Source organism: Herpailurus yagouaroundi, unplaced genomic scaffold (assembly GCF_014898765.1).
Source record: "Herpailurus yagouaroundi ecotype Mexico unplaced genomic scaffold, PumYag 141, whole genome shotgun sequence".
In the NCBI taxonomy this organism is placed as follows: domain Eukaryota; kingdom Metazoa; phylum Chordata; class Mammalia; order Carnivora; family Felidae; genus Herpailurus; species Herpailurus yagouaroundi.
In genome coordinates, this window is record NW_024412396.1 from 22,653,198 (window position 1) to 22,679,537 (window position 26,340).

The 26,340-nt window shown below is 35.8% G+C and overlaps 2 protein-coding genes across 10 annotated transcripts in view; one reads left to right on the forward strand and one right to left on the reverse strand.

Annotated features, from left to right (window-relative positions):
* The window catches only part of FANCM (FA complementation group M), a 70,271-nt gene extending 56,065 nt beyond the window's left edge, over nucleotides 1-14,206 (forward strand). For 3 of the 4 annotated variants that reach the window (XM_040477049.1, XM_040477050.1, XM_040477047.1), the window contains 4 exons: nucleotides 943-1,509; nucleotides 5,906-6,281; nucleotides 8,185-8,476; nucleotides 9,058-9,375. In XM_040477049.1, the coding sequence (XP_040332983.1) occupies nucleotides 943-1,509; nucleotides 5,906-6,281; nucleotides 8,185-8,476; nucleotides 9,058-9,196 (1,374 nt within the window). In that variant the 3' untranslated portion in view covers nucleotides 9,197-9,375. Of the gene's footprint in view, nucleotides 1-942; nucleotides 1,510-5,905; nucleotides 6,282-8,184; nucleotides 8,477-9,057; nucleotides 9,376-14,097 lie in introns of those variants that run through there. The other variant, XM_040477048.1, reaches the window with a different exon arrangement.
* Nucleotides 11,724-26,340, reverse strand: part of MIS18BP1 (MIS18 binding protein 1) — a 56,635-nt gene continuing 42,018 nt past the window's right edge. For 4 of the 6 annotated variants that reach the window (XM_040477055.1, XM_040477052.1, XM_040477053.1 and 1 more), the window contains 6 exons: nucleotides 22,778-22,950; nucleotides 21,846-22,006; nucleotides 19,522-19,670; nucleotides 14,580-14,667; nucleotides 12,844-12,898; nucleotides 11,724-12,661 (listed from right to left, as the gene is read on the reverse strand). In XM_040477055.1, coding sequence (XP_040332989.1) covers nucleotides 12,558-12,661; nucleotides 12,844-12,898; nucleotides 14,580-14,667; nucleotides 19,522-19,670; nucleotides 21,846-22,006; nucleotides 22,778-22,950 — 730 coding nt within the window. In that variant the 3' untranslated portion in view covers nucleotides 11,724-12,557. Of the gene's footprint in view, nucleotides 12,662-12,843; nucleotides 12,899-14,579; nucleotides 14,668-18,126; nucleotides 18,178-19,521; nucleotides 19,671-21,845; nucleotides 22,007-22,777; nucleotides 22,951-26,340 lie in introns of those variants that run through there. The other 2 variants (XM_040477056.1, XM_040477057.1) reach the window with 2 other exon arrangements.

The following is a 26,340-nucleotide window of genomic DNA, read 5'->3' on the forward strand; positions in this document are numbered from 1 at the left end:
AAGTCTCCATTTTGTTTCTAGTACTGAACTGTCAGAGCTATTTGGGATAATTTCTGCTGTGCCTCAGAAAGGTAGACTAAATGAATTCTCAGAATCCCTTTTAGTCCTAATTTGATCAAATTACCCTATCTTTAATTTGAGCTAATTAGAATATACTGTTGAATTGGTTTCCAATTAGGAGAATATTTAAAAGAAGTGAATGGAATTTTTTTTTTTTTAATTTTTTTTTTTTTTCAACGTTTATTTATTTTTGGGACAGAGAGAGACAGAGCATGAACGGGGGAGGGGCAGAGAGAGAGGGAGACACAGAATCGGAAGCAGGCTCCAGGCTCTGAGCCATCAGCCCAGAGCCTGACGCGGGGCTCGAACTCCCGGACCGCGAGATCGTGACCTGGCTGAAGTGGGACGCTTAACCGACTGCGCCACCCAGGCGCCCCATGAAGTGAATGGAATTTAATCATAAGAGTTAAATTTTTAATTCTTATTTTTTCTTTTATTCTTTTATTTGTCTTGAAAATTATTTTTTATAAAGATGTTATTTTCTAAAATTATAGATTATTTTTGATTTATGGACAACATTTTCACATTAGTCTTCTTTGTTAATAAATTGCCAGTATTCAGCTTGGTGTAATGTTCGTATCTCTGTACTTCCATTGTGTTTGTTATGTAGCCCTTATCACATTGTTTATAAATTGTTTATTTTTCTGGCTACCTACAAGAGACTGTACATTTCTAGAGAGTAAATCATTCTTTTTATAACCCCAGTCTCCCCATTTTTTTCCATAAAGCATATACTCAGTATTATGGTAGTTGAGCACAAGTGACTGAATTAATGAAGTAAGTGAAATAATCATAAAGATTTCATGTACTTAAAAGAATGTTAAATACATACTGATTTTATGAAAGAAATTTATAATATGCTAATTTGTATTTTTACTGTAGATTCCTGAGCAAGACGAAACCTATTTAGAAGACAGTTTTTGTGTTGATGAAGATGAGTCTTATAAAAGTCAATCAAGTGAAGAAGAAGTGTGTGTTGATTTTAACATAATAACTGAAGATTGCCTTGCAAGTGGGAGCAAAAACTATAGAACCAGACGTGCAGTAAAGCTAAAACAAATGGAGATGAGACAAAATTGTGCACGTTCAAAAAAAAAATTATCCAGAATTATTTTACCCGGTGACTCGAGTGAGGAAGAAAACAATGTAAATGATAAAAGAGAATCCAGTCTTGTGGTTAACCCAAGCACTGTTAATAAGAGCAAACAGCAGGACCATTGTGTCAATAGAGTGCCTTTTGGGTCTTCATTGCAGTCCAAGGACCATTCTGATCCAACTGTTAATCAGTCACCAAAGCAGAGAGGACAGATACCTCTCACTTTAAAGGATGCAGTTTCTGATGTCTCAGACTTCAAAACTCGGAGCTGTAATAAAATTGAACCTACTTCACCACCATTCCCTACTGTTGATTCACAGAAGGACTGTAGAAAATTTCCAATTCATTTGAAGGTATGAATCAAATTAGAGAAAAAGCCTTATGTTTTACCGAAAGGGTCTTTTTTTGTCGTTTTGCCTTTTTAAGTGTATTTATTTGTTTAAAGTAATCTCTGCATCCAATGGGGGGCTTGAACTCACAACCCCAAGGTCCAGAGTCACATGCTCTTCTGACTGAGCCAGCCAGGAGCCCCTGTTGTTTTGCTTTCTTTTGTGTTTTGTATTAAATAACTAGGTCAAACAAAAATTAGTAAGTGGTGAAATTCTTCAAACAAGAAAATAGCATGCTAAATTATATTGATAATTTGTATAAGGATGCGTAGGTTTTAATTTTTTTAATGTTTATTTATTTATTTTTGAGAGAAAGAGGGTGGGGGAGGGGCAGAGAGAGGGAGACAGAATCCCAAAGAGGCTTCACACTGTCAGGATAGTGCCCACTGTCAGTGTAATGCCCTATGTGAGGCTTGAACCCACAAACTGTGAGATCATGATCTGAGCGGACATGAAGAGTCAGAGGCTTAACCAACTGAGCCACTCAGGTGCGCCTTTAGGTTTTAATTTTTTAAGTGTGATCACAGTTTTCTTAGTAAAACTCTGTAAGGAAACTTGCTAGTTTTATGAAAAGGAGATAGGAAAATAGGCTTCCTACAAGATAAAATTAACAGAAACTACATGCTCAGAACTAATTCCCCACAGATTAACTTTTCTTTTCCCCACTGAAGGCTTCAGATATGTAACTGTCTTTATTGAGGAGAAGAGTTAGGGACACTACCTGATTTCCTTCGTTTAAATTTCTCTTTTTAGAATGGTTAAGTATTCCAGTTTCCTGCTTCTCCTTGTCTTATTATTGCTGAAATAATCCATCCCTAAAACCACTTTTAGTTTTTAAGAGTTTATAGTTCTAGGGGCTTATAGTTTAATAAGAGTTTATAGTTATAGTAGTTAAATAGGGGTTAATTAAAGGTTTAGTAACAGGAATCCCTTACCTGTATATAACTGATTCCTTTCCTTGATTGTCATCTTGGAGTGAGACCCAGACCTAATCTTCTATTTCTCTGTAGTATTCGGGTGTTTCAGGCCATTGGGCTGTAGCAACATGCTTCAGTGTTGACCCAGGGGCACTTAAATAGAAGTTTACAGTTTTAAATTGTCCCTAGGCTTTTTTGCACAAAGTCATTTCTTCAAGACATACTTAGGATAAGGTTGACTAGGTTAAGTCTTGTAATAGATTGGGGAAATAGAGGCTACTTCATTTCTCTGAGCCTCAGTATCCCCAACTGTAGTATAAAGATAGTAATCCCAAGGGTCAAGGTAGGTAATATGGTCCCAGATTCATGATGGTTCAACTTACAATTTTTTGACATTATGATGGTGTGAAAGCAATATGCATTCTGTAGAAACCATACTTCAAATATTGAATTTTGATCTTCTCCTGAGCTAGCAACTTGCCGTATGATACCCATCGTGTTGGCAGCCACAGTTCCCAGTCACATGGTTACAAGGGCAAACAGCTGATACACTTAGAACTTTTATGTACCCATACAGCCATCCTGTTTTTCACTTTCAGTACAGTATTCAGGAAATTACCTGAGATATTCAACACTTTCTTATAAAATAGGCTTTATATCAGATGATTGCCCAGCTACAGGCCAGTATAAGTGTTCTGAGCATAATTAAGGCAGGCTAGGCTTTGCTAAGCTATGATGTTTGGTAGGTTACTTTAAATGCATTTTCTACTTATGATTTTTTTGACTTATGATGGGTTTATTGGGAGGTAATCTTATTATAAGTTGAGAAAGATCTGTCTATGAACAGTACTTTGAAAACCACTAAGCACTAGCTACATTTCTACGTTGGCATGCTCTAACTAAAAACTGGATTCAGGCTAGTAATACTTTGGGGACTGTGAAAAAAGGCACATAGATTTTTACAGAAATGTGTTTTAAATTTTTTTCTGTTACCCTATGATTCCATGTAGTATGATTCTTCTCACTTGAAATTAGGAGGGGAAGAATTTGAGATAGTTTTGAGAAGACAGAAAATAGACTATCTTGTAAAAAACTGTTAGATATATAAAAAAAAGTTGACATCTATTTTGTCATGTATATTGCAAACAGTATTCTATGTCAGTCATTTGCCTTTTTGTTTATTTATGGTGGTTTGTGCCATAGGAAAAGGTAACTTTTTTATTCAGTCTCAATTTTTTCTTTACAGTTCCTGAACTTCAGTGTCATGTTTAGGAAGCCATTTTCTACTTCAAAATAACTAAGTAGTTCCAGTACTTTTGTTTTGTTCTTTAGTACCATTTTTTCCTTTACTACATTTATTTTTTGCTTTTTGGAATTGAATACTGAATTATTTTAAAGATTATTTTCTGAATGATTAGGATTTCTATCTTTAGCTTAGGATATAGAAAATTGGAAAGAGCGCTCTTCCATCCTAGTAACAACAAAAAAAGCCAGATAGTCTCCAGAACCATGGTTTTATCTGAAACTATTATGGAGCTGAGGGTGTAGGACAACCAATTGGTCTCATTTCTAAAGAAAGACAAGTGTCTCCAAAGAGAGACTTACTGATTTGGGACATTCCCTGGGCTCTGTATAATTTGGTAAGAGGAATTGAGCTAAACCTTTAATAAATTGCAAAAGGCAGTGAACTAGCATGAGAGTTTAGAACCCCTGGGAATTGCAGACAAAAGGGGAGTTAATAACCATTTGAGGGCTGTTCTCCATAGACTCATTGGGTGTTCACAGGAAAGACTGAGAATCAGAGAAAGCCTCCCTTGCTGATGCCACGGCTTGGGGGAAGTGACCAGCAATTATTGTGGAAAAGGCAACAAACCCCATCTGGTTCCTTCTACCCTATTTCCCCTAAAGAACAAAAAGCTTTAAGCTGCTGGGGATTACCAGCAGACCTTATAGCTATTCCTCAGGGCCTAGGTGAAGAAGACCCTTTACAGATGGAGGAAGGCAAGAATTAAAAAAGGTTCTGTATCTGAGACAGAGGCATGAAAACATCTTGGGCCTAGATCATTAGCTATCTCCAGCCCTGGGAAGGGAGGGCAGGATCACTGTAAAGGTCCTGTTTTGGGAACTGACAGACACAAGTCCTGCTCAGTGAAGTAGGAGAATAGAACTTACCCTCTCCTCCTGCCCTGCCACCATGCCACCCCATGCACCTAGCATTCCCTCCAACTAGGCTAGCAAGCACTTAGTAACATAAAAGCAGTCAACTGCTGAGAGAAAGACAAGAGTATGAGGAAAGAACCTCTCTAAGGTACAAGGAAACATAGAAGATCGAAAGCTGAGAGAACATTTGGAAAAATCATCTGACAAACCTTGTCCCACCCTAAATCCAAATAACACTATGGGAGTTTGAAGCCTCTGGTTGTACTTAGGGTAATCATAGCAGTAAACCCAAACTCATCTCAACCTTTGACTAGACCATGATCCCTGGGATCATGACCTGAGCTGAAAGCAAGATTGGACACTCAACCACCTGAGCCACCCAGGTGCCCCAGATGAAGAATATCTTTTTTTTTTTTTTCAACGTTTATTTATTTTTGGGACAGAGAGAGACAGAGCATGAATGGGGGAGGGGCAGAGAGAGAGGGAGACACAGACTCAGAAACAGGCTCCAGGCTCCGAGCCATCAGCCCAGAGCCTGACGCGGGGCTCGAACTCACGGACCGCGAGATCGTGACCTGGCTGAAGTCGGACGCTTAACCAACTGCGCCACCCAGGCGCCCCGATGAAGAATATCTTTAATGAGCCCATCAATAGACTTAATACAGCCACAGAAAGAACCAAGAAACTTAAAGCTAGGCCTGTAGAAATGACGCAATATGAAACACAAAGAGTGAAAAACAGAATGGAGCATCCAAGAACTGTAGGATTGTATCCTATAGTCTAAGATACATGTAATTGGAATTAAGAAGTGAGGAAAGGATAGAAAGTGTATTTAAACAGTCAATGGCTGAGAATTTTCCAAAGTTAATGAACACTAGCAAATGAGTATGTGAGTCTGTTTTGAGGTCTTTTTGGTATATACCTAGGAATGGAATTTCTGGGTCATACAGTAATTCTCTTTAACTTTTGAGGACTCGCCAGTTTTCCACAGCAGCTGCACTATTTTACATTCCTACCAGATATGTATGTTCCAGTTTTTTTCACATTCTAACAACGTTTATTTTACTGTTTTATTTTGTTTTTAATTTTAGCCATTCTACTAGGTGTGAAGTGGTAGCTTGGTCCTTCATGTATATAGTCACTTCGGTCATACTGAAGGAAGAAAAAAAAGAGTTAAAAAAAAGGAAATAATATTATCACTAAGAAAAAATCAACTTCAGGTGTTAGAAGTTTTTGGCACTAATATATATTTAACCTGACACCAATATTTTCCACCTTTGCAGGTTGGTAGTGCCCTGGAGGATTCTAGCACGTCAATGGCATACTGTTCCAACTCAGGACCACATTTGGCTGGCACACATGCTTCTCTTAGACTTCCACAGGAAGGCCAAAGAACTTGTATTCTTGTAGATAGTTGTGAAATCACTTCTGGTTCTGAAGTAATTTCTTCCTTAAGAGCAGTTCATGGCATTCAAGTAGAGGTCTGTCCTCTAAATGGCTGTGATTACATTGTGAGTAACCGCATGGTGGTAGAAAGGAGGTCTCAGTCTGAGATGTTAAATAGTATCAATAAGAACAAACTCATTGACCAGATCCGGTACCTACAGAGCATGTTTGAAAGAATATGTGTGATTGTGGAAAAGGACAGAGAAAAAACAGGTTGGTGTTTTTAAATGTTTTTGTTTATAAGGCTATAAAGGAACTCAGCTATTATTTAGTTCACTGTTCTGTCAGGATGTGGAAAACTCTTAAAATATAAATACCTGACTCATAAATGTTACTTCATATTTATACAAAGCCATGCTTTTCATTAGTCATTGTTTATGTTTTTGTTTCATAAATAGGTTTCTTTCTGTATTTTTTTACTCATTGTGTTTAAATGAGTTTGAGAGTTGAAGGGTGAGAAACTGAAGGCAAGTGAACCAGTATGTCTTTTTTCAGGAGCCCCAGAAAGGATTAGCGCCTTTAAGGCAGCAGTGGGAAAAGGGACAAGGATTCAGCGGGTTTAGGAGGTAGGATTAGCAGTAGTTGGTGAAAGGAGGCAAGAATTATTTATTTATTTATTTATTTATTTATTTATTTATTTATTTTTAGGTTTATTTATTTTGAGACAGCGTGAGAGCTCCAGTGTGTACATGCACACATAAATGGGAAAGGTGCAGAGAGGGAGAGAATCCCAAGTAGGTTCCACGCTACCAGCATGGAATCTGAAGCAGACCTCAATCCCACAAACCACGAGATCATGACCTGAGTTGAAATCAAGAGTCTGACGCTTAACTGACTGGGCCACCCAGGCATTCCAAGAATTACTCTTGTGTTGACCAGTTTCTTGGTCACTGGGCAGTTAGGTAGTGGTGCTCTTTATTGAAATTATGAATATTAGAGAAGAGCAGATTTGAGGCACAAGGGGTGTTCAGTTGAACACACTGAGTTCTTATTTGGTAGCTCAAATAGGTGCATAGGAGCTTCAGTTAGGGGATTTCTATGGCTCATATTTAATTGTAGGCGGAGCCCTGAGGATGGTGTAAAGGTCATGGAATATGGAATCAGAAGACACTGAGTTCTGGTGTCCCTACAGCTGTGTGATGTTGCACTGACAAATCACTCCCTCTGAGGGATTAATAATATACTTGTCCTATTCATCTTTCGATATTATGAGGATTATGTGTAATCATATAGGCAAATGCCACTATGGAAGAGTTCAAGAATTATACAGTCATAACAGGATATAGTAAAAGAAGATAGCATAGTTTATGTAAAACATTGGTTTGGTAATTGAGCATTGTACCTTTTTATCCCCATGCTGTCACTGGTAAACTGTGGCCTTGGATAAGTCACACTTTCAGTAACCAAGTTTTTTTCTTTATTTTATTTGACAAGTGAGGGCTTTATATTCAGTGATCTCTTGGGTTCTCTTAGTGCTAAAATTCTATAATTTCTTCTTCACCAACATATCCTTTATAAAGGAAATAAATTTGGACTAAAGAGAAAAGTAACATTGCAAAAGTTACAGGGGGGAAAAGTTATGTAAAAAGTTTTGTTTTTCCATAATGAAAAGTGCCCCCAAAATGATAGAGGGTAGAATATGGAAAGAAATGAATGGGAAAGTTAAGGAAGTAAATTAAGAGGCAAGAGTGAAAGATGACATTAAAATGGGTATGCAGGGTTTTGAGTTATTCTTAGAATAAATACGTAAGATTTTGTATCAAGCCAATACTTGAGTTATTTATCAGTTCTAGCATTATGAGGAATTGTAGAGATAAGTAATATGGTCTTGGTCTTCATGAGTGAATTATCTAGGAATATAAGCTCTCCTCTGCCTACTCATCTTACTATTTGATACCAACTGAAGACACTCATAAAGATAGTTCTTATTTTAACTCCCAGGTATTTGAGAGTCACTTTAAATCTTTACTAGTAGGGTTTCTCATTAGCATAATGTGGCACTAATTTGCTTAATGGTTGTAGATCTTGGGATTCTAATAATATAAAATATAGTATTAATGATTCTACTTAATGTAAGTTACTCACATTTGCATTTTCCAAAATATGAAATATTTAGGAGACACATCCAAGATGTTTAGGAGAACAAAGAGCTACGACAACTTGCTGACTACCTTAATTGGGGCCGGAATCCGAGTTCTTTTCAGTTCCTGCCAAGGAGAAACTGCAGATTTGCTAAAGGAACTGTCTTTAGTAGAACAAAGAAAGAATGTTGGTATTCATGTTCCAATAGTGGTGAACAGAAATAAATGTGAAGCACTTCAGTTTTATCTAAGTATTCCCAATATAAGTTATGTAACTGCATTAAATATGTGTCACTGGTTTTCTTCTGTGAGAAAGATGACTAACAGGTATGTCAGTGTTAATATTTTTAAACGGTTACTGTAAAATGATTCTTAGAAATACTTCATAGAAATTTTAATATTATTTAAAAAACTAAAGATGTATAATGCGTATTAGAGTATCTCATTCAGTAAAGACTTTTTGCTTCCCAGTGTTACAGTCACTGCATGAAGTTGAGGACGTTAATGGAGGGAAAAGATAGGCACCGCCTTTGGGGAGCTTAGAGTCCTCTGAGAGCTAGACAGTGCTTATATTTGATCTTGCATTGTAACATTTCTGGGCTGTTTAGTTCTAGAACTAGAAAAATATCACAGTGCAGATTTTACTAGTTTTTGATTATTATATTGCTTGAAAAGGAAAATTTTAGAAAATGCATTATTTTAAATTAAAGGCCCAGGTAAGATGTTGAAATTGTTATAAGTGACTTTGAATATAGGGAATAAGTGTGTTTTATTTAAACCATGCTAAGGACATATTAACTAGATGTAAAATGCTTAGAAGAAATGATTTTCTTAAAGGCTTATGTTTGGTGTTCTTTAAGCAAATAAGAATATTGTGTTAAGTCAAAAAGTTCTAATTTATTTTTCAGCTCACCTCAAGAAATCTCCACATGTGCACAAGTAACTCATCAGAAGGCTGAGGAGATCTATAGATATCTTCACTATGTATTTGACATGCAAATGTTACCAAATGGTCTTAACCAAGGGAGACTACAATCTGATGCATAATGATACTGCTCAAGGTGTGGTTATGAAAGAACTCTCACAATACTAAATGCATTTCAATAATCATTGCTGTGGTCTGTGATAATCAGTTTAAAATATGTAAAATAATATTCCCACATCTGTTTTATGTGGTGTACATTTTTATTTATATAGATTATAAATTATTTTAAAAGAAAACCTGACATTCAGTAATCATTTTCATTATCTAGATTATGAAACTCATTTTTTTATTGGAAAAAAAAAAGGTTTACTGAAGGAGCTATTAAGAAAGTAAAAGCAGGTGCCTGGGTGGCTCAGTCGATTAAGCATCCAACTCTTGGTTTGGCTCAGGTCATGATCTTGCGGTTTGTGAGTTCGAGCCCCACATTGGAGCCTACGTGGGATTCTTTCTCTCTGCCCCTCCCCTGCTCATGCTCTCTGTCTCTCAAGATAAATAAACTTAAAAGTAATAGAGACGTATTTTAGAATTTTTCCAAAGATTATAGTACTGTGGTTGCCATTTGTTAGCATTAATAGGTTGTGGTGTCTGCCACCAACTTAGTGGTCGTAATTTTTCCTATATATAAATCATAATATCTAGAATATTTTCAATGTCCTGAATCTACCTATAAATTGGATAAGGGCAGTGTGTGTGTATATATATATGTGTGTGTGTGTGTGTGTGCGCGTGTGTGTGTGTGTGTGTGTATTGTGCAGTAGCTGTATTGTGAGATAAATGCTCTAGTAACTAGTAGAGTTGGAAATTTAACTGAGTATGTTCATCTTACCAAAAGTGTCTCAATCAAGTACAGTCAGATCCTGTTATTATGAACTGCACTTTACACTTTTTTTTGTTGAAATACCATATTCAAAGAAGTGGGATATTGGCTTAGATTTGGGAAATTTAGTATAGATGAGCTGTTGAATAGGGACTTCGTTGTGCCCGTAACAGTGTATCTGTGATATTATTAATATTTTAAGACAGACATCTCCACATTTATATCTGCAACATCTGAGGCCCTTCTTTCTAGTTAGTCTAGTGCTAATGCAGCCTTTAACTATGGATTCCCACCCCCACCGACACCCCCATTTAGGGTTTATTCTGTTTGTCTTATTTTTTCTTGCTACACTGTAGGGTAGGTGAACCAACATCACAGCGGAGAGCTCTCCTTGCCTTAGACTTGGCAGGGGCTTCAGAGCTCATCTAAATCAAATTGCTTTTTTTCTTATCAGGTGATTGAAGTGAGGCCCACAAACAAGTGACTTAAGTTTACTGGGAAATCCAGAACCAGAACCCAGGAACTAGATACAATTATTTTTCACTAAAAAGTTATTCTAATTGTAAACATAGCTTCCTTGGGGTAGTATAAATTCTTTTCTGAGACTAGCAGATTTCATAGTTCTGCTATTCAATAATTCTGTCAAAGCCAGAGAGAAAAGAAGTTCTAGAAGTTGTTGGCTGATGTGCAGCTATTGATTTATTTATCTCTCAGGCTCAAATTTACCCTTTAGTATCTTGCTTTGCTATAATGGACTGGACTTTTTGAATATTTCTCCCTACAGTGAGCATGATTTAAGCTTTGTCAGTAGAAGGAAGAAAGGGGCTTCTTTCTTGTTCCAGTATGTTGTTTTGCTGCTTCTTGTTCCTCTTACATGGGGTTAGCGGTGCATGTGGGTGGAGACATTTGGTGGTTCTCTGCCTTACCTCAGCAAATTCACATTGACTTGGGCAGATGACCACCTTGCAGCATCTCCCATGCAGACAACAGTGTGCTCAAATTCTTTGTGTCCACCCATCAGACAAAATATGTTAACATGGTATGAGGGACATAACCTAGAGGATTTCACTTATGCTTGCTGTGTACAGAGATTTATCCATATTTAAGCTGCAATAGCCTTCATACTCTTACTGGTAGCACTGAACTTTCAGCCCTGTTGATGATTAATCTTTAAGCGCACTTTTAAGTGTCCTTTGGAGGTTACTTTAACCCTTCCTAGCATAACTTATGATCTGATGGGACTAACCAGGTACCTGGCAGGTGGGATACAATAAAACTGACTAGGAAGGACATTGAAGCAGCTCCAATAGGACACAGGGAATTTGGGGGAGGGAGGGCCACACTCTTTGGTTTGTATTAAGACTGTGCTGCATCAAAATTATCCCTTTGTTTCTCAATATAACTACCTTCTAACTCCTTAAAAGGAGTTAACGTTAACATTATCCATTAACATTAATAAGCAGCATGGTATTATACCAAATACTGGCAACTTAAGTTCTACAACAGTATTTCACTCTGAAATAATCCCTCATTTGTTCCATCCATCCACAAAGACATCTAAAAGTCTTTGTGGCAGAAACAATTATGATCTCAGTCTAACTGTAATATTCTTGTAAAATCTTATGTTTCTATAAATCCTATAGTTTTATAAACTAAGTTCTTAAAAAAAATTGTTTTACTAAAAATTCTGGCATTTTTTTGAAGAAACAAGATGAACCAATAACAAAATGCCTATCTGTTTAATTTCAATGATCCAGCAAAATACAAATCCAAATGTTCTAAAAGCAAAATTTATTTGAACAATCTAACTGGAGAGAAAGGGTAAGTGAATATATACTGTAACCAGAGGAGAAATATTCTGTCAAATTTTAAAACAGAATGACAGAATAAGCTAAAAAAAGTTTATTTCCAAAGGAGCTGTCTGAAAGGAGGAAAATAATGTCTTATTATGACATGGCATATTAACTTGACTCTTTATAATGGTAGATCAATTACGTGAACGTCTAATCCAGTCTTTTTAATACTAAGGCCAAATGTAAACTATGAATGTCTGCATATGTAAATAAGGCTTAATGTGACAAAGTTTATCCTCTGATTCTACCTAATAAAAGTACTAAATTTACATAGGTTTCATAGCTGTGCCAATGATAAGTTTTAAGGAAAAAATCAAGTGGTAACAAATGCTAATACAGTTGTCATGAATTTGTAGCCAGCAATACAGTCTACTTTTTATTTCCCCTCCCCTACCCCTTAAGGGTAGCATCATTTTCTTGGAAGCTTTTTAAAAAAATCTGTTTAGGACATGATTTTCTTAAACAGATGCTTAAGAGAGACTTATCTAGAATATTTTAATGTTCAAAAAACAGAAATATACAAGTATGTATACAAGCAAAACAATTTTCCTTATATTTTAGTAACCTATATCAATGAACAGCATTCTACAGAAGGATGTTTTACTCTGAATACAAACACCTAAAACCTTTGAGAAGGAATCCACAATTTCATATGAAGGCACATTATAAGGAAAATAATATGTATTCCAAAAAAAGATATAAATACACTGTCTGCTTCTTGACAAAAATCCTGGAAATATTTTCTCATTTATACTATGCAGAATCAGAGTTTGAAAAATAATAATCTTTCTCTTCTTCATCTAAAGACTCCATAGCATTGGTGAAAAGTTTTCCAATACCAGAGTGTTCTCCTAATTCTGTAAAGAGAAATTTAATAAAAAAGATTAATATACTTCTAAAAGTAATTTCAATGAAATTGAAAATAATGAGAAACTGAATAGGTCTGCCCACCTGCAAGCAGCTAATTTTAGTAACATGTGAATAAAGAGACTACCTTACAATAGAACTGAGCTACCAAAGAAAGATACAAATAAATTACCTTTGTTATACAGAGTTTTTTTCCTTGATGTTGGAGTTGAAAACTCAGTTTCAACCTGTAAGAGAGTTCATGTTAATAGCTAAATAGTACCTCCTGTGAATTCTGCCTCAAACATAGAATAAGCTTGCTTCATCCCCTGAGTACCTCGAACACGTGCCTATAACAATACCTAATCACATAAGTATCTGTGAAACATCTAATTCTCCTTTAAGTTGAATTTATCCAGAGAAAGAATACTTCTTCAATGTTATTTCCCACTGCTGGCAAACTGTAAGAAAATATTACAAACTAATGCTAATGCTATAGAGGTTACAAGATAGTCTATGGGCCTCTGACAGTTGTCAAAATCTAGGTACTCATTCCATTCCATGACACTAGCAAAACTTAAATTGTTGATAGACAAGTTTTAAGTGTATGATGGAGACTTACTACATCAGTGCTTTTAAACTGTTGGCCATGGCTGGCTATCTTTAAAAATGAAAAGGAATAGAATAGAAAATGACAGGGCATATTCACTGTATTAAGAGTAAATATTGTTGAAACTTTCAAGATACACTCGTGTTCAGATTGTGACGTAAATGTACTTTGAAATGAGTCAAAACACTATTATATCATTTAGCTCTCAAGATCATTCAGTGACATTAAATCAATATGATTCCCACACTGATGGTACATTTTACTCATATATGAACAAAACGAGATTAGAAAGTTCAAGTAGCTTATTATAAAGCTGTATGGTCAGTCAGATCTTGAAATAAAAATTTTTTGACACTAAATCCTTTGCTCTTTCTATCCTCATGCATTGACTAAAATAGTAATGAAAAAATAGGACTAAATCACAAAGATACCATGGTTTGGTAGGCTACTCAAATTATGACCCATTAAGAAAAACAAAGGCCCAGTAGTGCTTAGGATGATGTCAGAAATGCAGAGAAATAAAAATTATTAATAGGAATAGTCCTTATAGATCTATCCATATGAACTTTTCATCATTATGCAGACAGAACAGACTGAATGGATTAGGATCTTGCTACCCCTCAGTATGGTCCATGGATCAGCAACATAGACACCTGGATTTGGTGAGAAATGCAGAAATCTCAAATCTGCTGGATCAGAATCTGGTGTTTAACAAGATCCATAAGGGACTTCTATGCACATTAAAGCTTGTGAAACAACTGTCAATGCAGCCTAACTTCACACTGGCAAAATAGGAACTAGAAGCCAAACAAGTCTTTCTTACTATGTTGATTCCAGGTCCTCTGCAACAAACCAAAATTTCATTCTCATAAGGAATGTGAGACTGGAAAAAGAGAATCTAAGAAACATGGAATCTGTCTACACCTTCAATTTTAGAGATTTCTTTTGAAGAATTTAGTCTCCAGGATGATTTTAAACCAAACTGCTCAGAAGTGTCTACCATTTCCTATGGACAAATGAAACCCATAAAGATTGGATGTGATTATGTAATGCCAGTGTTTATCTGAGAAGAATTCTACTGCATGCATGCTACACTAACAGTATTTCAACATGGGCGAGGGAGGAAGAAATTGCCATAACCTGATCAGAAGGAATATACAATCAGGAGGAAAGGTGGTCTTCAACATTTTTACCTCCATAAATTATATTTCTCTAAGATTAACTACTTTGAGAGCAAGGACTTATATAACTTAAAACTCCACAATTTGCCATCTATCAATATATCAACAGATGTGATGAATAAATGAATAAATACTTACTGTTTTTTTCTTGATATTGCCCCAGACAATGCCACCTTTACTTTTATGTTCTTTTTGCATACGAAAAACATATTTATCACAGTCATCCCTGTTTGAATACAAAATAATTTTGTCAACATTATCATATTTCTATTCACAGGTTGAACAGCAGTTGACAAAATTAAAATGTGTTCCAAGCTTTACTTTAAAAATTTTTTTTAGCGTTTATTCATTTTTGAGAGACAGAAACAGAGCATGAGTGGGGGAGGGGGCAGAGAGAGAGGGAGACACAGAATCTGAAATAGGCTCCCGGTTCCGCGCTGTCAGCACAGAGCCCAACTCGGGGCTCGAACTCTTGAACTGCGAGATCATGACCTGAGCCAAAGTCTGACGCTTAACTGACTGAACCACCCAGGCACCCCTCCCAAGCTTTTCTAAAAAGTATATTTTCTGAGAAACAAAAGCAAAAATAAACTATTGGGACTATATCAACGTAAATAGCTTCCCCATCCCCGCCCCCGGCAAAGTAGATAGCTTCTGTACAGCAAAGGAAACCATCAACAAAACTAAAAGGCAACCTATGGAATTGGAGAAGATATTTGCAAATGCCATATCCAACAAAGGTTTAGTATCCAAAATATATAAAGAACTTATAAAACTCAACACCCAAAAAACAATCCAATTGAAAAATGGGCAAAAGAAATAGACATTTTTTCCAAAGACATCCAGATAGCCAACAGACACATGAAAAGCTGCTCAACATCACTCATCCAGGAAATACAAATCAAAACCAAAATGAGACAGCATCTTACACCTGTCAGGCTAAAATCAGGGGTGTCTGGGTGGCTCAGTCAGGTGTCTGACTTTGGCTCAGGTCATGGTCTCGTGCTTCATGAGTTCAAGCCCTGAGTTGGGCTCTGTGCTGACAGCCCGGAGCCTGAGATTCTCTCTCTCCATCTCTGCCCTTGTCCTCATCTCTCTCTCAAAATAAATACACTTTAAAAAAAGAAAAAGAAAATGGCTAAAATCAGCAACACATGAAACAAGTGTTAGGATGTAGAAAGGGGGGAATCTTGCACTTTTAGTGGGAATGCAAATTGGTGCAGCCATTCTCGAAAACAAGAGCCTCCTCAAAAAGTTAAAACTTGAACTATCCTATGATCCAGCAATTGTACTACTAGCTATTTAACCAAAGAACACACAAAAAAAACTAATTCAAAGGGATACATGCACCCCGATGTTAAGAGCAGCACTATCTACAATCGCCAAATTATGGAAACAGCCCAAATGTCCATCTGATGAATGGATAAAGATGTGGTATACATATACAATGGAATATTAGCCATCAAAAAGAATGAAATCTTACAATGACATGGATGGAGCTAGAGAGTATAATGTTAAGCAAAATAGGTCAGAGAAAGACAAATACCATATGATTTAATTCATGTGGAATTTAAGAAACGAGCAAAGGGAAACAAAAAGAGGCAAGCCAAGAAACAGACTCTCAACTATAAAGAACTGATGGTTACCGGAAGAGAGCTGTAGGGGGATGGGTGAAACAGGTGGTGGGTTTTAAGGAGGGCACTTGCTGTGATGAGCACTGATAATACAGAAGTGCTGAATCACTATATCATACACTTTAAACTAGTATTACTTTATGTTACCTGGAATTTAAATAAAACTACAACAAAAAGGTATATTTTTCTTTTCCATTTTTAAAAAGACCATGGTGTACTGATAGAAATGGACAAAATGCTTCAACCAAACATTTAAAAGGAAACACTGAATATGAGTATTCTAGGAAATTATGGTTTTGCTTACTGTTCATTGTCCCATTTGTGCCCTTTGCAACCACTATCTTGCTGCCTCTCTTTTCCAGAATCCAGAGACTTCTTGTCCCTGGACTCCCTTTTATTAGACCTCTCACTCCTTTCTCCTGTTCACTTTCTTCCCCATCACATTGAATCTCACAGGTAACCATTTTAAGGATATACCTGGTGATGAAAACTCTCAATTCAGTCTTCAATTCAGTTCACAAGTCTTTTATTTCTACAGTTACATCTTGTTTATATTCTCCACACCAACTATGAAATTTTTTTTCATTTCTTTTTACTTTCTTTCCCCTCTCATTCTTAGCAAACAGGCTTGACCCAAGTAGAGTTACAAATTGAAGCCAAACACAATGGCTATTTCATTTCTCCCTGCAATTTCTAGTGCTGCTTATGACAGTAAATCGCAGTTGAACAACACTTCTGATTCTCTCTCTTGGCTCCAAGATCCTTTTTGATCAATGATCTTTTCCTTTATGACGATTTAGGAGCAACCTTAAAGGTATGACACGTAGAAATTTCTAAATGTGTGATTGTATTAAGATATTAATGTGAGGGGCGCCTGGGTGGCGCAGTCGGTTAAGCGTCCGACTTCAGCCAGGTCACGATCTCGCCGTCCGGGAGTTCGAGCCCCGCGTCAGGCTCTGGGCTGATGGCTCAGAGCCTGGAGCCTGTTTCCAATTCTGTGTCTCCCTCTCTCTCTGCCCCTCCCCCGTTCATGCTCTGCCTCTCTCTGTCCCAAAAATTAAAAAAAAAAAAAAGATATTAATGTGAACCACAAACAATGCTGCGTAGTTAGTAAGAAGCCTAGCCGGCCGTTCAGGATCAGTACCTCATGACTCTGTTGTCAGAAGTCACTTCTGAAGTGATAAAAACTGTTTCATTATTTAAAATTGTTATAAAAAGGAAGTAATCTATTCGAGCTGGTGAGTCAAGAGATAGTGTAGAGGCCTAGGAGACATTTTTTAAAATAAAGTGTTAGTAAATATATTCATGATATAAATGAGTCTATGTATACTATGTATACTATGTAGTCTTAAAAAAGAATGTATTCCTGTAATTGTAAAAGTGATACACCAAAACTCACTTAAATGTAATTCAATAACCTAGATAACAGCTGGTGATGTTTTTAGTCAAGAAATTTCCTTTCTGAATACATGCTGTTGTGAATTGGAATCATATTGTATATAATTTAACTTCTTAGCTTTTAAAAACTATTGTCGGGGCGCCTGGGTGGCTCAGTCAGTTGAGTGTCTGACTTCAGCTTAGGTCATGATCTCGCGGTCTGTGAGTTCGAGCCCTGTGTCAGGCTCTGTGCTGACAGCTCGGAGCCTAGAGCCTGCTTCCGATTCTGTGTCTTCCTTCCCCTCTGCCCCTCCCCCACTCATGCTCTGTCTCTCCCTGTCTCAGAAATAAACAAACATTAAAAAAAAAAATTAAAAAAAAAAACAAAACTATTGTCTACTGAACACTATTCTTTGTCATTAAAAATTCTTGAAGGCATGGTTTTTAATTATTACTTATTATTCTATTATGTGGATAAATCCTAATTTCTTAACTTATTGGACATTTAGGTCATTTTTATATTTTCAGTATTATGTTTCATGATGAACATCTTTGTTCATACAAATTTACATACATACTTGCCCAAATATATTTCCTCAGAATTGACTCACAAAACCCAAGAGCCAAAGAGATGAGTATTTTAAAGCTTTTCATGATTTGGCCAACGTGCTTACCAAAAGCTTTGTCCAAAATTATACTCTGAATACTTTCACCTGCAATGAATACTAAATAAAAAATAAAAATAATTTATGGATTGCTGGGGAAAAATTATGTTTTTAATAAATAAATGCAAATTAAAATTTCACCAAGCTTCAGGAGATGAATGCTTTTTTCACTGTCATTATTATTGGCTTTTGCCTCATCCCCCATGGAAATTACTCTTACTAAAAACAGCATTGTCCTGCTTGGTTGCCAGATAGAATGGCTTATTTTCAGGCCTCATTTTTATTACTTTCCATTTTTTCTCTGTGTCATTCAACTGCTGGCCACCCCTGATTTTTCTTAATTTTATTTATATTTTAAGTGCTTCTATATTCACATAGTTCAAAATTCAAAAAGCTTCCCTCTTTTCTAGTCTCCAAGCTATCTTAGTTTCTCTTTGTAGGGATCACCCATTTTCAATTTATGTATTCTATAAGAGATATCTCATCAAAGGAAAGCAATTCTGTATATATACACATATATATGCAAGTATATACATATACATACATAAATACACAGCCCTTATTTACACAAATGATAACACGTAATTCACGGTATCTACCTTTTTTCATTTAATAAATCGTGAACATTTTTCCGTAATAATAATTTCCTCATTAATTTCTATGGCTATATAATATACCCAATTTTTGTGATTAGTCCCAGTGGTGAGGATTCGAATTGTTTCCAGACTTTTGCTATTATAAACAATACCCTAAAAAGCTGTACATTCACTATTCTAAAAGCAGGATGGATAGGTTAAAGACTGTATTTACAATTTTGATAGATATTTACAAATTGCTGTCTGCAGAGACTGTACTAATTTACCTTCTCCTCACTAGTAATGCATGAGAATGGCTTTCTTTTCCTCTTAATTTGTAGGAGTGCTATATTAGGAAAATTAGCCTTTTCCTTTGATGGGTTCCATATATTCTTTTCTCAGATTACTGTTGACCTTTTGATTGCTTAGGGTGGTTGGTATGGGGTAAAACTTTTTATTTGGTTGACTTTACCATTTGTTTTGTTAGTGTTTTCTGAGTCTTGCATCATAGTTAGAAAAGACTTTCACTAATCTACAATTATAAGATAATCCTCCAAGGTTTCTTTAGGTATATTTTATAGTTAAATTTGTTACATGCAAAACTTTGATCCATTTGGAATTATCCTGAGGTAAAGTGTGAGCTGTGTGTGTCCCTACACTACTGAACCACACCCCTACTTGTTGAAACTGTCCATCCTTTACTTCTAGAAACTATCCTTTCTTGATTTCCTTTTTAATGATGCCTCTTCTCATTATTGACATCTACTCTCTTCAACTCATGAAATGCCAAATGCTGATGGAGAGATTACAGTATCATATGCATATTTACCTATTTATAGAGGCTAGCATGCCAGGACTGACATGCTGACACTGAGGAGTTTTTGCCAATGGAAAGACAACTGATGATGGAGTTGTTGGATTTTTGTCCATACTGGGCAGAATATCATCCTCTTCTGCACTGTCCTGGAGACTTGGCAACTAAAAAAACAAATATTTCTTATTAGCCAGCAGGCTCCCCTAAGAATGGGATTTCTCATTATCACTAAATATTTTTGGGTGGGATAGAACAGAACCTTAACCTCTAAAAAAACCTTATTTTCTATTGTGTTAAATGGAGACAATGACAAAGTTGTGAAAAGACCAGTGTCAGCAAATGTTTTCTGTAATGAGTTAGTATATATTTTAAGCTTTGTGGTGCATACAGTCTCTGTCCCAAATATTAAACTCTGCTGTTGTAGCATGAAATCAGACATAGCTATGTAAACAGTGAGCATGTCTATGTGCCAATAAAATTTTGTTTATAGAAAATGTGGTCCACCGGATTTGATCCATGGGTCATGGTTTGCTTACCTTTGTGTAATCAGAACAAAACAGAATTAATTCACTGAATGTTATGGGAACTCAAGCAAGTATTAAACTTTTGTGTATATATATTTCTAGTAAACAGCAATTCAATCATTAAGATTTTATCTAAGTTTACATCAAAACATTAGAAAAAGGGGATTTATCCCACAGAAAATGAACTTACTTCACTGCTTTCTACGTTTTATTATTTTTGTTTTTAAAATGTCGCTACTATTGCATTTAAGCCAAAACATATATAAAACCTGAAATGATGGTAGAATTATATAAAGGATATAACCTCTAAAGGACCATGGTTGTTATGCAGGGAACACAGTAAGAGACTCAGCTGGCTCCTTTAGAGATCTCCCTTTACAACCTGTGTAGGCAAAAGGAGCCTAGATAATGATACTAAATTCTTAAAGCATTTGTGTAGCCTTTTAATATTGGAGATAATGTAACAATATTAAGAAATGAGGGGCAACCTGGGTGGCTCACTTCATTAAGCATCCAATCCTTAATTTCAGCTCAGGTCATAATCTCTCTCAAAATAAATCTCTCTCTCAAAATAAATAAAGTTAAAAAAATATATTAAATGAGTAAATTAAAAAATTATCCCTGAAGGTTAGCTCACTAAAAGATTTTATACTTCTATCAGTTGTCTATATCTATCCATTTTTGCATTAACCTTAATATTCTTAACATTTATATTTATATTCTAAAAATAGTCTCAAATTTGTACTTTATATTGTATTTGACCATTTATGAAGAACATCCTTATTGGATATAGGCTGCTTCCAGTTTTTTGCTGTAAAGATAAACCTGCAATGAAGGTCTTTGTGGAGATTTTTGGCTTCTTTTGAATTTCTTAGGAAAAATTTCCATGAACAGAATTAATCTTATGGCTCTCAAATATTGCCATGATGCTTTACAAAAGGTACGATTCACTTATACATCCACTGATGTATGACTATTTCAAAGTTTCCACTGCTTTTTGTTATGGAAATTTTAACTTTTTTGTAAAAGATTCTGTAATTTAGAATACATACATATGATTTACTTTGCTTTCCTCCAATTGCTAGCCAGTATAACTAACCACTTTTCCAAGTATTCATTCAGCCTTTAAAATATTTTCTTGCCCACTTTTCCCGTGATCTTGACAATTTTTAGTATTCCAGTAACATCTGAATGAGTTCTTCATATTATAAGCATTCTTTATTTGTTGTAAATATTTTTCCCCAATTCAAGTTTTTAGTTGTACGATTTTCATACTACAAAAATTATTTTATACATTCAAATGTCAACTTCGTGCTGTCATCTAATCCTTCCATTGAATTTACTATAGAGTAGGTAATAATCTTTTCTTACCACCTTTTTTTTTTTTGTTTTTAAGTAGGCTTCATGCCCAGTGCCAAGCCCAATGTGGAGCTTGAAATCATGACCCTGAGATCAAGACCTGAGCTGAGATCAAGGGTCAGATGCTTAACTGAGTTGAGATCAAGGGTCAGATGCTTAACTGACTGAGCTACCCAGGTGCCCCATCACCTTTTTAAATTTGCCTCATTACATATGAAATTTTAAATATAGACGTTTAGCCTATTTCTGGGTTTTCAATTTGGCTCTACAACCATTACACTGATGAGAACAGCATGTACTGGCAGACTGCTTCCTACAGTACATTTTGGGTGATGGCTGTATAGGCTATCAATCCTTGGCCTAAATACTAGGGATGAACACTAACCATATATAAAAATGAAAGATGTAAAAGTCAATATAAAGAGAGCAATTATTTCATGCATTTAAGACTCTTACCACTACTCTCTGGTTCTGCAAAGGTGTTGTACTGAAAAAATCATCATGATCATCTTTTGGCAACTGTTCCAGAAAATTCCTCATTTGCTGCTTCCTTTTAAGAGTTCCCACTTTGGCAGTTATCTTAATCATTTGCTTCTTATCAGCATCACCTATTTTGCCTTAAGAGTTAGCAAACATTTTGATAAGGATTCATTTATAGTAAGTGCTTTAAAGTTAACAGACTTTACAAAACCTAAACTGTTTATCTGTATTAAGTATACTCATCTACTATTAGTAAATCTCCTATATAGCAAATGATTTTTTCTATACTGGGATCTATGCAGTATGACTAGCCCATAAGATACTCATGAAGAAACTACATAAGATTAGCCAGTGTGAGGTGAAAAAGTTCTATACCCTGTGAGAAAGGTTACCTCCCATATTCCCCTTGCTGAATGCCTAATTTATTGATTTTGCAAAAATATAAACCTTACTGGATTAGGGTAGGGACAGGATATGCTCTAAAGCTTAGTATAAGCCCTGTCATAAACCCTGAGCAGGAATGCGTACTCCTGGGGAGTACAAAAACTAAATTTATTTTGAATTTTATTATGAATTTCTAGAAGGTCTTTCCCAAGTGGCCTCAGATTACAATAGACTCTTTGAACAATAATCCAGATATTGGAATCTTTGGATCTAACTGCATATCTAACTAACTGCATCTAGTTTCCTAGAACAAACTCAAAGCACAAGGCTGCTAAGGCTACTACTGATAGAAGTAACTGTCTAGATAAGACTTAAAAATTAAATAATGACCTTTATAGTTCTTTCTAGCTTTAACATTTTGAGAAAACACCTATAAGATGATACATAGATAAATATAAAATACATCTAGTGACTAATCAGAAATCAATACTGAGAACTAGACAAAAACAATTTATAAAGATTACCATTTTGGCCTTTGGGATTAACTGGTTTTTTCTTAGTGACAGGTTTCTGGGATTCTTTTCCTCTGGGGTCTTCCATGTATTTCCTCTGGCATTCTTCAGCAGATCGAGAACCTACAGCCATTGCTACATCTGACCAGAAACCAGGTTTGTGCTTTGGAAAAGATGCAAAAGCACTATGGAAGACCAAAACCAGTTAAAGAACCAGAAATTCAAATCAATAAAAACAACCTCCTGAATGCATACCACTAAATCAATGAGATTTATTCAGCTAAAGGAATCATTCTAGATAACTGTTTGAAAAGACGATACTATTATTTCCACTCAGTAACTTACTTGAGTGCTTAAAATATAAAGGTGTAATTTTACATATCGAGTAGATACCTTCTATTTTGTTGTATTCTATGAAACCTGAACAATCATCCCAGGTCTTTCTTTCAACATCTTTTTCCTAAGTCCACCTATCAGTGATTTGATCTTCTGGGGGACTCTAGCATGACTAACTTTTCAACAATGTTGCTCAAACCTTGCTGGTGCTAAGTATATTGGAAAATGAGCTCTTAGTTCCTATATACTCTAGGTTATAAATTCTTATTAAAAAGTGTTATTCTTGGGGCACCTGGATGGCTCAGTTGGTTAAGCGTCCAACTCAGTTTCAGCTCAGGTCATGTATGGTCTCACAATTCATGGGATCAAGCCCCATGTAGAGCTCTATGCTGTCAGCTTAGGATCCTCTCACATCCTATCTGCCCTCCCCCACTAGTGCACACAGGCTCTCTCAAAACAAACTTTTTTTAAAAGTATTATTCTTGCTTTCACTCTATTATAATTTACAGAATGTGATGTTTTATATATAATTGAGGGAAATGAAAACTGAAAGAGAAAAAAACTGTTAGTCAATATAAGGTTGTCATCTAACTTAACAAATGAGTTACATTCTAAAGTTTATTTGTAAATATTTAGAAACTGGTACATGTATTTCTGCTCCCCTCCCTCCCAAATATATTTTACATATTGCAGTTAAGCTGGCAGTTCAGCCAGAAAAGATCTAATTAACCTATGCAGCGTTATTATGCTGGTAAATTTTTAAAATCAGCTCTCACTGAAATAGTCCTTATTTGTAGTGTTTGCCAATTTCCATATTGTAAATAACTATTGTGGCTGATTTCAAGCTACCAACATGATGTCTCTGAATGTGGAATAAGAAATGTGTGATGGGACACAATTACACAGAATTTCCACCATACAGACACAAATGATGTGAAGAACTTAAGGCATATATAACAATAATAAAATTTAATAAAATAATTAGGAAGTGATGAGTTAGGGTATTAATAAATTTACTTGTAAATCTGTGTGAATCTGATCTTGTGAATGGGTACCAGGTGACTACAGAATACCACTCATTCCATGTATAAAAGGAAGACAAATACTTATTGTTAATGAATGCTCTACTCTTTTGCACATAATCATTCTACAGGTGTTCTAAAGTGGAGAACTAAAAGGATATGGAGGCTCAAGCTTCCATTTGTGTACATTGTTTTCCATTTGTGTACATCATTAATTTGCAAGTGTAGAACTGCTAGGACTATTTTTCATGATAAAAATACTTAATGCGGGGCACCTGGGTGGCTCAGTTGGTTAAGCGTCCCACTTCGGCTCAGGTCATGACCTCACAGTTCGTGGGTTCGAGCCCCGCGTTGGACTCTGTGCTGACAGCTCAGAGCCTGGAGCCTGTTTCCGATTCTGTGTCTCCCTCTCTCTCTGCCCCTCCCCTGTTCACACTCTGTCTCTGTCTCATGAATAAATAAGCATTAAGAAAAATAAAAAATAAAAATACTTAATGCGTTTAATGAGAAATTAGTCTGTAATTAACACATCTCTAGTTTATCCTAGATAATTTTTAAAGGCAAATATAGTCATGTCACTCCAATTCTACTTAAAACTTGCTTTCATAGGTGACAGAGGAAGAAAAAAGCAACTTGCTTTTATAATTCCCTAGCATGAAAACCAAAGCATTTAATAGGACTTTCATTGTTCTGGTCTCTCTAGTCTCATCCCGTACTGTTCGTCCCTCATTTTCTGTACTCCACTTATTTTGGCCTTCTTTTAGGATTTCTAAATGTGTTTTCCTCCTATCCACTTTTACATATGCTGTTTTATTTCAAATGAACTTATCATGGACATTTGGCTTAAATAATTCTTATTTGTCCTTCAGATCTTAGTTCAAGTATCTGTTTAAGCTAAGTCAGATGTCCCTGATCTATATTCTCCTAAACTTAAGAGTGATTATTTGCTAACTAGGTTATAAGCATGATGAGTACAAAACTGGGCTGCAACTCAGAGTCATTGGAGTTTAGATCAGAAGTACAAGCAAGCAGGGCACCTGGGTGGTTCAGTCAAGGTTAAGTGTCCTACTCCAGCTCAGGTCATGATCTTGTGGTTCCTGAGTTTGAGCCCCACATCGGGCTCTGTGTGGACAGCTTGGAGCCTGGAGCCTGCTTCAGATTCTGTGTCTCTATCTCTGTCCCTCCCTTGCTTACACTTAGTCTCTCTCTCTCAAAACTAAATGAACATTAAAAAAAAAAGTACGAGCAAGCAAATAAGGCAGTAAAACAAGTAAACGGATTCGTAAAACCAGTCCCTTACGATTTCAATTTAGTAGGTTTGCATTGGCAACACTTCACATTTTTCAGAAGTTCCTCAGGTGATTGTTCTGCTGTGCAGTTAGGATTAGAATTACTTTATGTTAAAAAAAGGAGCATTATATCCCAATTGAGTGGGTAGCAGGAATACGTGATGACAAAGAAAGGTTACAGGGAAGAGGTGACTGATATGTGAGGGAAAACTTGAAGGATGGATAAAATATAACAGTTGAAAATGAGGCAACAGTATTGACAAAGAAATGAAGATGAGACAGGACATAAGGTTAGGGAATAGACAGTAGTTCATATTTATAGTATGGTAAATTTCAAAGGAACGGCTGCAGATTAGAGCTTTGAAAAAACTAGAGAGCCCAAACCCAAGCTTGCCATATCTAAATATTTTAGTAGTATGCAGTCTAGGCACCTTAACATATTTTTTTTAAGTTATAATACAGTAAATGGTCTTTTTGCATATGGTTCTATGAATCTTAATGGATTAAACAGATTTGTAGAGCCATGATCACAGTTAGGATACAGAACTGTTCCATTACACTGAAAAAAATTCCTAGTGCATCCTCTGTGTTGTTGTCCACCACTATAATCACCAGCAATTGCTGATCTCTTTTCTTAGTTTTTTCTTTCCAGAATGTGATATAAATGGAATCATACAGTATGTAACCATTTGATCTGGCTTTTTTCACTTGGCATAATGCCTTTAAAATTCATTCAAGTTGTTACACACACCGATAGTTCTTACTTTTTATTACACAGTCGCCCATTCATTTAAGAGTGTACCATGGTTTATGTAGAAAGTTCCATGGAAACCAACAGAAGAACTGAGCTCTATAAAACCACCATATAAAGTTGTTTGTGAACTTCTGTGCTCACACCACAAATTATGATATATTTTCATTTCTGTTC